A 12,556-nucleotide genomic window follows, 5' to 3' on the forward strand; every position below is an offset into this window, starting at 1 on the left:
TTCATGCTTTCATAAACTACTTTTAGTTTTAGTCAACACAGTTTATCTTCATAAAAAAAGCAGCCTTAATCAAATATAGAATATTTGTATTATTTTTTCTGTAACACTATTTTTATCATATCCAAAGACAATAGACATGTGACAAAAACATTAAATATTGTAACTAATAAAGGCACAGTTTTATTTCCGCCCATGGAGAGATGTAGATACATTTTCTTTGTATTCACATACAGAAAACTTTATTCTCTCCACATCTTTTCTAAACATTTCTCTGCAGTTAAAACACAATAGTCATTCTTTGATTATTATATTATTTTTCTATCTTAAAAATTAACAAAAACATTATATATAAAGTATTTATCTCCATAAACAGTATGATTTAAGGTCATTCACGCTGTTTGTAAACAATAAAGATAGATGCTGTCATCACTCCACTTTGTAGATCACTGCTGGCTCCTCCCAGAAATGATTTGAATGAAACTTCAGTACATGATGAGAGAGTGAACATGTGTTATTTACCCATTGATTGAATTATAGAACAATATGAATCTCTTTCAAGGGTTCAAGTGTCGGTCAGTAAAGATCAATGAGAACACAGATGAGTGTCTACTTGTAGCAACAGAGGAGAGAGACACTCGACACTGACTGCCCTCTAGTGATTCTAGAAAACAAACTGCAACATTGTTCTTCACTCTCATATTACGACCCTCTTAAATTGCACTTCATCCACGGACAATATTGTCTCTTAATTGTGTAGAAATGTATAGTATTTGTGGAGGTTTCATTTCAGCAGCCATATTGTTCTGCTGTCTTTGACGCTTTTATGAACAAGTGATCTTTATTGTGTTTTTTGTTTTTAAAGTTTAGTAATAATATTTCTCAGGAACAGTTTTCAGGACTTTGTATAGTGCAGGAACAAAGGGTAATTTATTACTAAGATATGTTTGTAATGTAAACATCTAAAAAGTTATAAGATATAAAATATATTTTTTAAATATAATATAAATACTGCAACAAAGAAAATTCATGCTTGGGCTCTCCCAGCCCAAAAGATGTTTACTGCAGGATTTTGTGCAGCTGCTCAACCAGCTCCAGTCACTGTGAGTCTCGAGCACAATAATAAACAGCAGAATCTTCAGTCTTCAGACTGCTCATCTGCAGATACAGCTGCTGTCTGCTGTTGTCTCTGGAGATGGTAAACCGGCCCTGAACTGACTGAGAGTAGTAAGTGCTGCCACCACCACTGATATAAGAGATCCACTCCAGTCCTTTTCCAGGAGCCTGTCTGACCCAGTTCATCTCATAGCTACTAAATGTGAATCCAGATGTTGTACATGTTAATCTGTGAGATTCTCCAGGACTTTTAAGGGCTGGTTCAGATTCTGTCAGTGTCTGACCATCAACACCTGTCAAAATAAAAATATGCGTGTCACACGTTACATTGGTAGCACAAATGAAAATATGTCAAATCATCATCAGTGAAAGTCTTCACCTGCCCAGCAGAAAGTTAGAAGCAGCAGTCCTGTCCTGTAGTCCATCATGTTGAACTGTGTGTCCACTGTTCTCTGTCCTCCTCTCTGCAGTCACATAAGTAGAGGTGGAAGATCTCTGAGTTTTGCATTGACTCCTCCCCACAAGAAGGAGTGACCCAGATCACACCTGCTAACTTTGCTTTATTTCTCCATCACTTGTGGAATTCAGAGGAGAGATTGAACAATGTCGTCTTCTCAGTCTCTCCTTAAATCTTATTTATATATTATGGCTTTCTCTTTACTGACCATATTTTCTTGCATGTTTCTTTTTTCAAGAATCTTCTCATTGCATCTCTTATAACTTTGATTTTTTTTCTTTTTTCTCCCCATGTTTTTATTAATGATATTACCGAGGTCACACGGTGACATTGTTATGTAAATCTGTATGTCTTCCACATTAATATGTTAAGATATGTAAACTATGTAGTGGGAGCAAACAGAGGCCCGAGAAATGACATCTGGTGAACTTTACGTCATTTTGATCACACAAATGTGTAATTAGCCAACTTACTGACACAAAATACTGTAAGATAATATTATTATTATTTCTAACAATATTGTAAAATTCATGTTTTATTCTTCACAATCCGTATAACACAGAGAAAGACAAACACATTACAACATTAAACAGTTTCAATAAAACTGAGACTCAAACACAAGCTGGAAGTCAAAAACCACAAAATCATCTGCTGTTGTCTTTTTAGTTTTTGTAGTGGCATTAGTGGCATGAGTGGCATGAGTGGCATTAGTGGCATGAGTGGCATGAGTGGCATGAGTGGCATTAGTGGCATGAGTGGCATTAGTGGCATTAGTGGCATGAGTGGCATTAGTGGCATGAGTGGCATGAGTGGCATTAGTGGCATGAGTGGCATGACTGGCATTAGTGGCATTAGTGGCATGAGTGGCATTAGTGCCATTGTCATTCTGCTCTCACTGCCGTCATATTTAAGGTCCATTTTTGAACATGTTAGTATTACTAATATACTTACAGTATACAAACACATAAGTGTCTTAAGATCAGCTGTTGTGCTTCAGTTCGGAGTCTGGAATCAACTAATTCATTTTATTAGGATTTATTATTGCAAAAACATCTGTTGTGTAATTAACATCTGGATCTTTTTCAATGTCCTCTTTGATTAGTGTTGCACTGGGTCTTTGTCAAAGTCCTGATTTCATATTAAATATTCATTTCAAAACAAAACAACATACCTGAAATGTATATTTGAATAGTTTATTAATGAATGTAAATTCAACCAATTAAAATGATGTATTTCTATTTTTGATTTCAATTGTTTTATTTATGTATTTATTTAGATCCATTTGATGAGTGTTAGTGGAGCATTTGATCTTAATGTCCTTGAGATGTATGTTATATTTGTGGACATGTTAATGGTGGATAATGAAAACACTTTATATCAGCATTGCAATAAATGTACTAAAGACTATATTTAATGTTCTCAGTCGTCTCTGGAGATGGTGAATCTACCCTGGACTGACTGGGAGTAATAGATAGGAGAACTAGATGTGTGTATTAAAGCAATACACTCCAGTGTTTTTCCAGGAGTCTGTCTGATCCAGTTCATAGGGTAGCTGCTTAATGAGAATCCAGATGTTGTGCAGGTGAGTCTTTGGGATTCTCCAGGTTTTCTAACTGCAGGTTCAGACTCTGTTTTGGTCTGACCTTCAGCACCGAAGAAACAAACAGAGCAACCACCAACAGTGTTCGCTTTCTGTAAGCCATGTTCACACTGTGCTGATGTTTCAAATGCTTGAATCTTAAATATGAAGTAAACTGGATCCCTGTGGGAATTATGTTTACAGTAAGCTCCTCCTACTTCCCATTCTGCTTATAAAGTCACATTCAAGGCCATGAACACAGCAGAATACACAATAAAACATAATTTAAACAAGCAGCAAATAGAGATTTAAGACATCTGTACCTGCATGACTACAAAGAACTGCTGAGTAAATTATTTTATTTTTATTATTCTATTTCAGCGAAAGGATGGAGCTGATTATTTCTTTGAAAACATGATTTAAATAAGTTGCATAATGGATTAACTTCTGTTTGTTTTCTTTTAGTGATTGTTAACATTTAAAACAGTTTAATTCAGAAATAAAACAAATTGTCAAAAGATTTGTCTGATTATAATTCTAAGTTTTTGTTGTATGTTTTTGTTAGTTTCTTTATTTTGTTACTACAAACACGAGTGAAGTGAAAGCAAGATAAAATAAATAAATATGAAAATAAAGACTTTTCAAGGTTTCAGTATTCAAATTGTGACAGTTTGTAGACACAGAGAAACTTGGAGGCTTGAGAGGAAGTTAACTACTTAGGAACTGAAACCTGTCTGACGATATGCAAAAGAAACTAATTGCTGCAAACTAAAGAAGTAAAAAGACTTGTGAATCTCTGGTTGGACAAATTAGCAGAACCGTTTAAATACACAAATGCTGTTTATTATTCATCTGAGGAGGCGTTTTAATGAAGCTTTGTTCTTGAATAAGCAAGATGCCTATTTAGTAACATGATTTCTACTTTCTTATCGCTGTTTAGAATTATTTCTCTTGTCTCATAAAGTGTTCGGTGTAATCTTCTTGTGTAATTACTCGTCGCTGCTGAATGTGAATCCAGATGTTGTACAGGTCAATCTGTGAGATTCTCCAGACCTTTTAATCACTGGTTCAGATTCTGACCATCAACAGCTGTTCAAATATAAAAAGGAATTCAACATTCATTTAATTGGTATACAATTAATAAACATGTTGAATACAGATCAGTGAAACTCTGCCCAGAAGATTGTTAACAGCAGCAGTACTATACGTGTGAAAGCCCTTGTCTGCCCTCTGGAGGTTTAAAACAGGAACGGTAGCTACTTTCAACATTCAATAAAAGTTCCTCACTTGTGACAAATATATAGAGATGTATTTGTTACTGAAGCCCTGTGCGTGTTGCCTGTTTCCTTGGCTTTCACCCAATGCATGATGGGATACACTCAAGTGTTGATGGTGAACACAGAAAAACAGGAAACGTTTTTGTTAAGATTTAATTCTGAAACAGGAAAATGTGTGAACATATAATTTCAACTTGTAATGGGTAACTTTTAAATAATAATAATATTAATACCTTTTATTTAGAGGCGCCTTTCAGGATACCCAAAGTCGCCTTACAGTGCATTTAAAAGTTAAAACAGCTAAAACAAAGACGGAAAATAAATTAGTCACACCGACATAGATAAAACAGGCAAGACAAGAGTGTGGAGTGACGGAGTGAAAGGAGGATCTGTGATAACAAGTTCATTGTGTTTTACAGTGAGTAGGCCGGTTTAAACAGGTGGGTTTTGAGGTGGGTTTTGAAAGTCGTAATGGAGTCAGACTGTTTGATGTGTGGAGGCAGAGAATTCCAGAGCCTGGGCGCGGTGCCCAGGCTCTGGCTCTGGCTCCCCTGGTGCTGAGGTGGGGACAGTCAGGAGTCCGGCTGAGGATGAGCGCAGGGAGCGGGAGGGGGAGTATTCCTGGAGGAGGTTTGAGAGATAGGTGTGGGCGAGGTTGTTGAGGGCTTTGCATGTGAGCAGAAGGTTTTTGTAATCAATCTGGTGCTGAACAGTACCTACAGACATTTAAACAGCTCATCAGTTACTGTAATTCAGCCAAATTGTCATTGTACCAGTAGGTTTGTCGAAAAAACATTTATTGTTCTTACCTGCAGAGTTAATCGACAGGATGAGAAAAACCACCAAATAATCAGGTGTGAACATTGTAGAAGCCCGTTGTCCGTCCAGTGTACAGTCTGTCCGTCACTCTGCAACACATATGTAGCGATGGAAGAGGTCAGAGTTTTGCATAGACTCCTCCTCCTCAAAGAGAAACACAGCAAGTCCTGATACAATATGATGTATACCATTCTTTAATACGATTATAATCATTTTAAAATGATGAAGTCATTCAAGTTATTCAACCGTAACGTTTATTTATACCCAAGTCAGGTGTCAACATTCATCATCCAAGCATCCATATTATTCATAAATGTCCACATATATTCTCATTACCTGCTGTTAAAAAATCAATAATGGGAACATTATCATCCATTGTTGTGGAAAAGCACATGTTAAATGTAACCCTACCCGCACAGTAATACACAGCAGAGTCCTCTGGCTTTAAGTTGGACAGTCTCAGATGCACCAAGCTGTTGCGATCATCTCTACACATCCTTGCACACTGCCGGCATAACTATTTCTACTCGCAGAAGTGTAGCCACTCCCTATCCATTCCAGTGCTTTTCCTGCAGGTTGTCTGATCCAGTTCATAACACAGCAGCTAAATGTGAAGCCAGATCCCCGGCAGGAGAGACTGAGAGTCTCTCCAGGCTTCTTCACTACTGAACTGGAAGGAATGGACTCCATACTCTGACCTGTACAACCTGATGAGATGAAAGGAGAGAGGAACCACAGAAGAAAGTGAGACAGTCATCTGGGAAGTTCTCTGCTGTGACCGACACGTTTATTTAAAAACTGTTCAGGTCACCTCAGTGAGGTGGATTACTGCGAAGACAATAATTTGTCAGAAAGGAAGACAGTTTTTCCTCTGAGAAGTGGAAGTGTAATGGTACGATCAAGACAGAAGGGAGGTGGGACTCAATTGCACGACAGAGGCAGATAAGTGTTGAATGGAAATGGTCTTTACTGAACTTTGCAGTTGCTATGGTACACACATAGACATTTGAACATACAAAGTATCAAGGGGTAATCCAGGAGCAGAGTCGGGTCACGGAAACAGGTTTGGTACACGGGCAGATACTCAGCGTAACAGCACAGCAGACAAGGATCAGGCAAGGGCAGAATCGAGTCACGGAAACAAGGTCGAGGAAGCCAGGGAATCAAACGCTTGGGAAACAGGAAACAGGAAGACTGGACTAATGCTGGAACTCTTGACATCGAAGTACGAAGACGAACTGGCAACGAGACAAACAAAACAGACTCTATATACACACCAAGAAGTGAGAGGGAACGAGACACAGGTGAGGACACTAACGAACAGATTGGGAACGACATTAACCGTGTAGACGTTCCCCCCTCGAAGAACCGGGGGGGAGGTGGGGGTTTGGTTGTGGGAACCAAATTACTCTCCTTCACAGGTTTTATTCTAGACACATGAAAGGTGGGTGTACTCTCATGGACCGTGGTAATTGCAGTCTCATGGCTACAGGGTTGCTGACCCTGGAGATCTGGAACGGGCCCACAAACCGTGGAGCCAATTTGCGTGACTCCACCCGTAGAGGAAGGTCCTTGGTGAACAACCACACCCTCTGTCCTGGAGGATAACTGGGTGCAGGGATTCTCCTCTTATCAGCTGCCCTTTTATAGGTGGCGGAGGTGCGGAGGAGAGCTTGTCTTGCCCGACTCCATATCCAACGACGAACCATAGCTTGGGCTGACGGAACACTGGCCTCCAACTCCTGGTCCAGGAAACAGAGGTGGCTGATACCCATACGCACATGAATCATGGTCTCTGATGACGAGATGAGCGTGGCAGATGTCAGCGCTCGAGATGGTCCTCCAGAAACTGCTCGGCTCACCTGTGCCCTCTTTACTGGTGAGCCTTGGCCTTTTACTGGACATCTATTGTGGGGTTTTGAAGCCCAAAGGGCGCTGAGATAGTCTTTCAATTGAATCCAGTAAACTTCTAGTTGATCAAGATACTTATTTATTTAAAGTGATGATGACAGCAATGTCAAAAAATACCCTCAGCCGAGGACACTTTCACACAACAAGTCCAGAGTCCGAATCAATAAAGAGCCAGTTAGCTGTCTGTTGGTACAAGTGAAAGTGGTACAAAAACATCATAAACATTTTGCTATATTCTCTACAGAAGGGTGTCGTCGTCCCTCATTGGTCCATGTTGGCGCGGTTATGCCCCTTGGTGGGCCGTCTTGTTGTGGCGAGATGGAGGTGGACCTGAAACTCTTTGAAGAGAACCTACAGTGCTTCACATTCATAACTAAATAGTGCTCATTATACATTTGTGCAGAAATACATGTTGTGCAATAATACATTTTGATTGAGGTGGACGAGTACATGTGATAATCATTAAATGTGACACAATACATAATACATTTTGATTGAGGTGTACGAGTACATGTGATAATCATTAAATGTGACACAATACAATCAGGAGTTTATTTACTTCACACTATTAACAAAATGTCCAAACTCAGCACAATAGATGCAGCGACCCTCTCTCATCCGGTGCTGTCTCTCCGCATGAGACAGTCTGGTGCAGCCGAACTGCATCTCCTCGTCTGGTGAGGTTACTGTCGCCGAATAAGGTGGTCTCTGAATCCAAGAATACCCCGGGCCTTGGGCGAAAGTGTGACCGGAACCACCCTGTCCCTCGTATGTGTGAACTGCGACCGTCGATAGTCCTCGTTCTCTCTCCCGGAATCAGGTTGTCGATTCGGGTGCACTGGGCAATAAGAGAGTCCAGACCTGTGGGCAATTCCAATGGTGCTAGCTCATCCTTGATAGTTTTTGTATGAGTCTCCTGTCACTGTCTCTCACTGTGTGCTTCTGGCACAGTAATACACTGCTGTGTCCTCGGTCTTCAGACTGTTCATCTGCAGATAGACTTTACTGCTGGAGTCGTCTCTGGAGATGGTGAATCTACCCTGGACTGACTGGGAGTAATAGATAGAAGAACTGCCTGTGTGTATAAAAGCAATACACTCCAGTCCTTTTCCAGGAGCCTGTCTGACCCAGTTCATAGGGTAGCTGCTTAATGTGAATCCAGAGGCTGTACAGGTCAATCTGTGAGATTCTCCAGGCCTTTTAACTACTGGTTCAGATTCTGTCAGAGTCTGACCATCAACACCTGTCAAAATAAAAATATGCGTGTCACACGTTACATTAGTAGCACAAATGAAAAGATGTCAAATCATCATCAGTGAAAGTCTTCACCTGCCCAGCAGAAAGTTAGAAGCAGCAGTCCTGTCCTGTAGTCCATCATGTTGAACTGTGTCTCCACTGTTCTCTGTCCTCCTCTCTGCAGTCACATAAGTAGAGGTGGAAGATCTCTGAGATTTGCATTAACTCCTCCTCATTGGAAGGATACAACAGGTCTGGAAATAGTTCATACAAATGGGGAAGTAATGTCTAAAGATCAACCTTCAAAGTCAGCTGTTTTGATGTTTCTCTGGTGTTTTTAAATGTGTGTAGATTATCTATAAGTATTAACACCACAACCACATTTATTCTAATAATACTCAAATGATCATCTTAGTTCAGACGTTTGACACATTAACATACAACATGTATTCAAAGTGTTAAATCATAATTCATCTTGGGATCAAGTGTTTCTCATTAGTCTCTTTGATCATAATGTGCAGACCATGACAACATTCACTATAATATAAATAATCTACAGTTTTATTCTGATCACCAATATCTACTAGCATTTCTGAAACTTGCTTTATCATCGTTTCACCACGTTATACCATCAACCAATGTTTTGATATCATTTGGATTGTGCACATTTCATCCAGCCAAGCCTGCTGTCTGATCAAATGTTGTTCAGCTTGTTTCTCTTTTCAAACTGATTTCATGTCATTTATGGTTTGTACTATTGAATATGACGGGTAATATAAGATAAAATCATGCTTTGATATTAGTAGGAACTATCTGTTGTTGTGGCAGATTTTATTAGTATGTGTTTTATTATGGTGTGTAATAAGAGTGTGTTCTGTAATAGGTTTTATTAGTACATAATTGTAGTAGGATTTACTAAGTATATGGTTTGTATTTTAAATATATATAAATGTGTAATATTCAATTATAATCAATATAAGTGTGAGAATACAGCCTCTGTAAACATCTGGGAGAAGGTCTGAATAATAGCATTAGGGAGGAGATAAGAAGGCCAGGCGCCTGCTAAAAAGACAGGACTAACTTCAACTAGAGAAAAGACCCAGAGACACACGTTTAAAGGACAGGACAGGCAAATTCCAGGTGATGAGTCAAAGGGCGTAGGCCAGAATATATCAGGTTGATTTACCAGCAAGAGTTCTGGACTCGGCACACAATATGCAACCTTTTAGCCTCAACCTTGGTTTTGTATGTGAAATTAGGTATAAGAGGGGGGCTGAATCAGTCCAGGGGTCAGTGCATCTCCGGGGATGTTCTCAGAGTTGATTTGTGTACTTGTACATGAGATTAAACTCTGTTGTATCTGACTTTAAACTTCTCCAGTGATGTTCTTTTCTCTGACAGAGATCTTCTTTTTTCCTGACTAAGGATTACGTTAAAAAGACTGAGTTAGACTAGATTTGCAACAGTTTAAATAAGTTAAAGAAAATATTAGTGGAAGGGATCCAGTCCTCCTCACTGGCCCGGAGGACGGAATTAATCCATGATACTGTGTATAACTGTGAAATACATAGAAATCTAATGTGGATTCATTAAAGTGCTTTTGCAGGTGTTGAGAAAACCCAGATGTCATTAAGATCACATTACTATAAAAAACAAAAGAAAAATATATATAAAATATCTAATGTATAATATAGATATAATTCTATATTGATGGTGGCTGTCGTGGAATTGAAATGAAATGATAGAAACATTAAAATACTCAACTCTTCCTCTGTAATCAGTATGAAAATATTGCCTCTATACAATCAATGAACTCCGCAAACATTATTTTTCATCAACTCGTCAGAGTGCGGTGTGCATTAATGTTCACATGAGCAACATTAACAACATGTGTGTGTGGTTGAGTCACATGGGGGCTGAGTATTTGTGCAGGTCTGATGGTGGTGTGTATCACTGTGGTGCTGACGTACACAGTAATACACAGCTGTGTCCTCAGGCTGCAGATTCTGTCCTTTTAGAGTCACTGTTTGAGCAGAGGTGTCTCTGCTGAAGCTGAACTTGTTCTTCAGAGCATTATTTTGACGAAGGCCGCTTGTTCCCCACTGATGGGAAATCCAGTCCATTGGTTTTCTTTCACACTGTCTGATCCAACCTGTTGCATAGCTGTCATCAGTCAAAGAATAACCAGAGATCCGACAGGTGATGGACAAAGACTGTCCAGGCTGCACAACCATTGAGTCTGTCTGGATGAGATCAAGACTGTTCACACCTGTGGAAACACAAATCAACATTATCTCCATCATTCATCTGACGGCTCAGTGTTTCTAAAGGGTATATTAGTGTGAATCCACTGAAAGCTCCTCACAGGATCCAGCAGCCAGCAGCAGCAGAGCTACAGAGAACATGGTGGATGTTGAATCTGAACTGATGTGAGCTCTTCTGTCCTCTCACTGACACACACACTCTTCACTGCTTTATGAGGCAACACACAAGGAAGCCAATTTACATACTGATTGATGGTAAATCAGCTGACAGGTTTATTTAAATCATTTAAAATCAAGATGAAAAGTTCAGTTGTGGTTCTTTATTCACACAAAGAGAAGGTGTAACTTGAATCTCTGACAAACACACTTTAGATTGTAAATGAAAACAAACTGTTCTGTAGTTTGACTCATGAACACCACTGATTCAGTTACTAATGCCTTTACGATTCAGATGTATTTCTTCTTACCTAAAAATGACTTTTTGAGGGTTCGTTTCTACTCTACATATATCACTGGCTTTTAAAAACCAGGATGTTTGCTGAGTGTATTCCATCCCTTCAAAGGGTGAAAGGTTATACATACATATAATTATATATCAGTGATTGTTACAGTAAACAGGGAAACAGTCCTTCCATTAAAAACTCTGAAGTTACAGTGAGCTGGTGTTGGAGTCATTAGTGGTCTGAGGGCTCCTCCTCTGGTGGCTTCATGTTACAAGTGTTCAGGCACTGAGGGGTTTTTGTTCAGCTCTACTGATGGTGTGTGTCACTGTGTGTCTCTGGCACAGTAATACACAGCAGAGTCTTCAGGCTGCACATTCTGTCCGTTTAGAGTCACTGTCTTGCTGGAAGTGTCCAAGTCGATACTGAACTTGTTCTTCAGTGAATCTTTGTAGTATGAATATCCAGTGGATTTCATTCCAATCCACTCCAGTCCTTTCCCTGCAGGCTGTCTGATCCAAGCTGTGTGGTAGCTGGTCAGATCATAAGAGACCTGACAGCTGATGGTCAGACATTGACCTGGCTGCACAGTCACAGAGGCCGGCTGTGTCAACTGTTCACACTTCACACCTGTTTAAAAAATAAAGGAAAGAAAATGTTTTGTCACAAACGGTCAAGTTATACAGTAAAAGAAAAGCTTTTGAAGAATGCAGAGAGACTCACATCCAGCTGCCAACAGCAGCAGCAGAGCTACAGAGAACATGTTGAAAGTGATGTGCTGTGAACTCCACTGACAGCCTGGTGTGATGTTTTATAGCTGAGGAACAAGGAAGGTCACTGACTTTGCATAGAATCAAACATGAAGCATCAATGTGGGTCTAACGGGAGCAAATGGAAGATTGTGCTCATTTGACTATTTTAATTCTATTACACACCTAATTGTAATGTTTAGAAAATGTCTCTACATTTACAGAAATTAAAGAACTTCAAACTTTGTTTTCAATATTTTAACTATTAATGCCTTAAAGTATTGAAGTGACATATTAATGAATTACTGCATTTATTCATTCATTTATTGGCGTGTTACTGTATTAATTACTGCAGCCAGTATCATGTGGGATGAAAATGTAAGTAATAATAAGATACTTTTAATGGTTTCAGTGTTTGAAGACATATTTATAAAACTTATATTTCATGCTTTCATAAACTACTTTTAGTTTTAGTCAACACAGTTTATCTTCATAAAAAAAGCAGCCTTAATCAAATATAGAATATTTGTATTATTTTTTCTGTAACACTATTTTTATCATATCCAAAGACAATAGACATGTGACAAAAACATTAAATATTGTAACTAATAAAGACACAGTTTTATTTCCGCCCATGGAGAGATGTAGATACATTTTCTTTGTATTCACATACAGAAAACTTTATTCTCTCCACATCTTTTCTAAACATTT

The 12,556-nt window shown here is 39.0% G+C and overlaps 3 gene segments (V, D, J or C); all 3 read right to left on the reverse strand.

The window, feature by feature from the left end:
* LOC115012113 (immunoglobulin heavy variable 3-21-like) overlaps positions 1 to 8,542 on the reverse strand; it is a 43,304-nt gene extending 34,762 nt beyond the window's left edge. Inside the window, 2 exon segments of the V gene segment in view lie at positions 8,096 to 8,399; positions 8,486 to 8,542. Coding sequence covers positions 8,096 to 8,399; positions 8,486 to 8,534 — 353 coding nt within the window.
* Positions 8,543 to 10,272: 1,730 nt separating this feature from the next.
* Positions 10,273 to 10,797, reverse strand: LOC115011790 (Ig heavy chain V region PJ14-like). The segment is given in 2 exon segments: positions 10,273 to 10,661; positions 10,758 to 10,797. Coding segments are annotated over 2 exon segments (429 nt in total).
* A 96-nt stretch (positions 10,798 to 10,893) lies between these two features.
* LOC115012133 (Ig heavy chain V region XIG14-like) lies at positions 10,894 to 11,869 on the reverse strand. The segment is given in 2 exon segments: positions 10,894 to 11,726; positions 11,820 to 11,869. Coding segments are annotated over 2 exon segments (345 nt in total).
* Between the last annotated feature and the right edge of the window lie 687 nt (positions 11,870 to 12,556).

The sequence above is a fragment of the Cottoperca gobio genome, chromosome 8 (genome assembly GCF_900634415.1).
Source record: "Cottoperca gobio chromosome 8, fCotGob3.1, whole genome shotgun sequence".
Taxonomy (NCBI): Eukaryota; Metazoa; Chordata; class Actinopteri; order Perciformes; family Bovichtidae; genus Cottoperca; species Cottoperca gobio.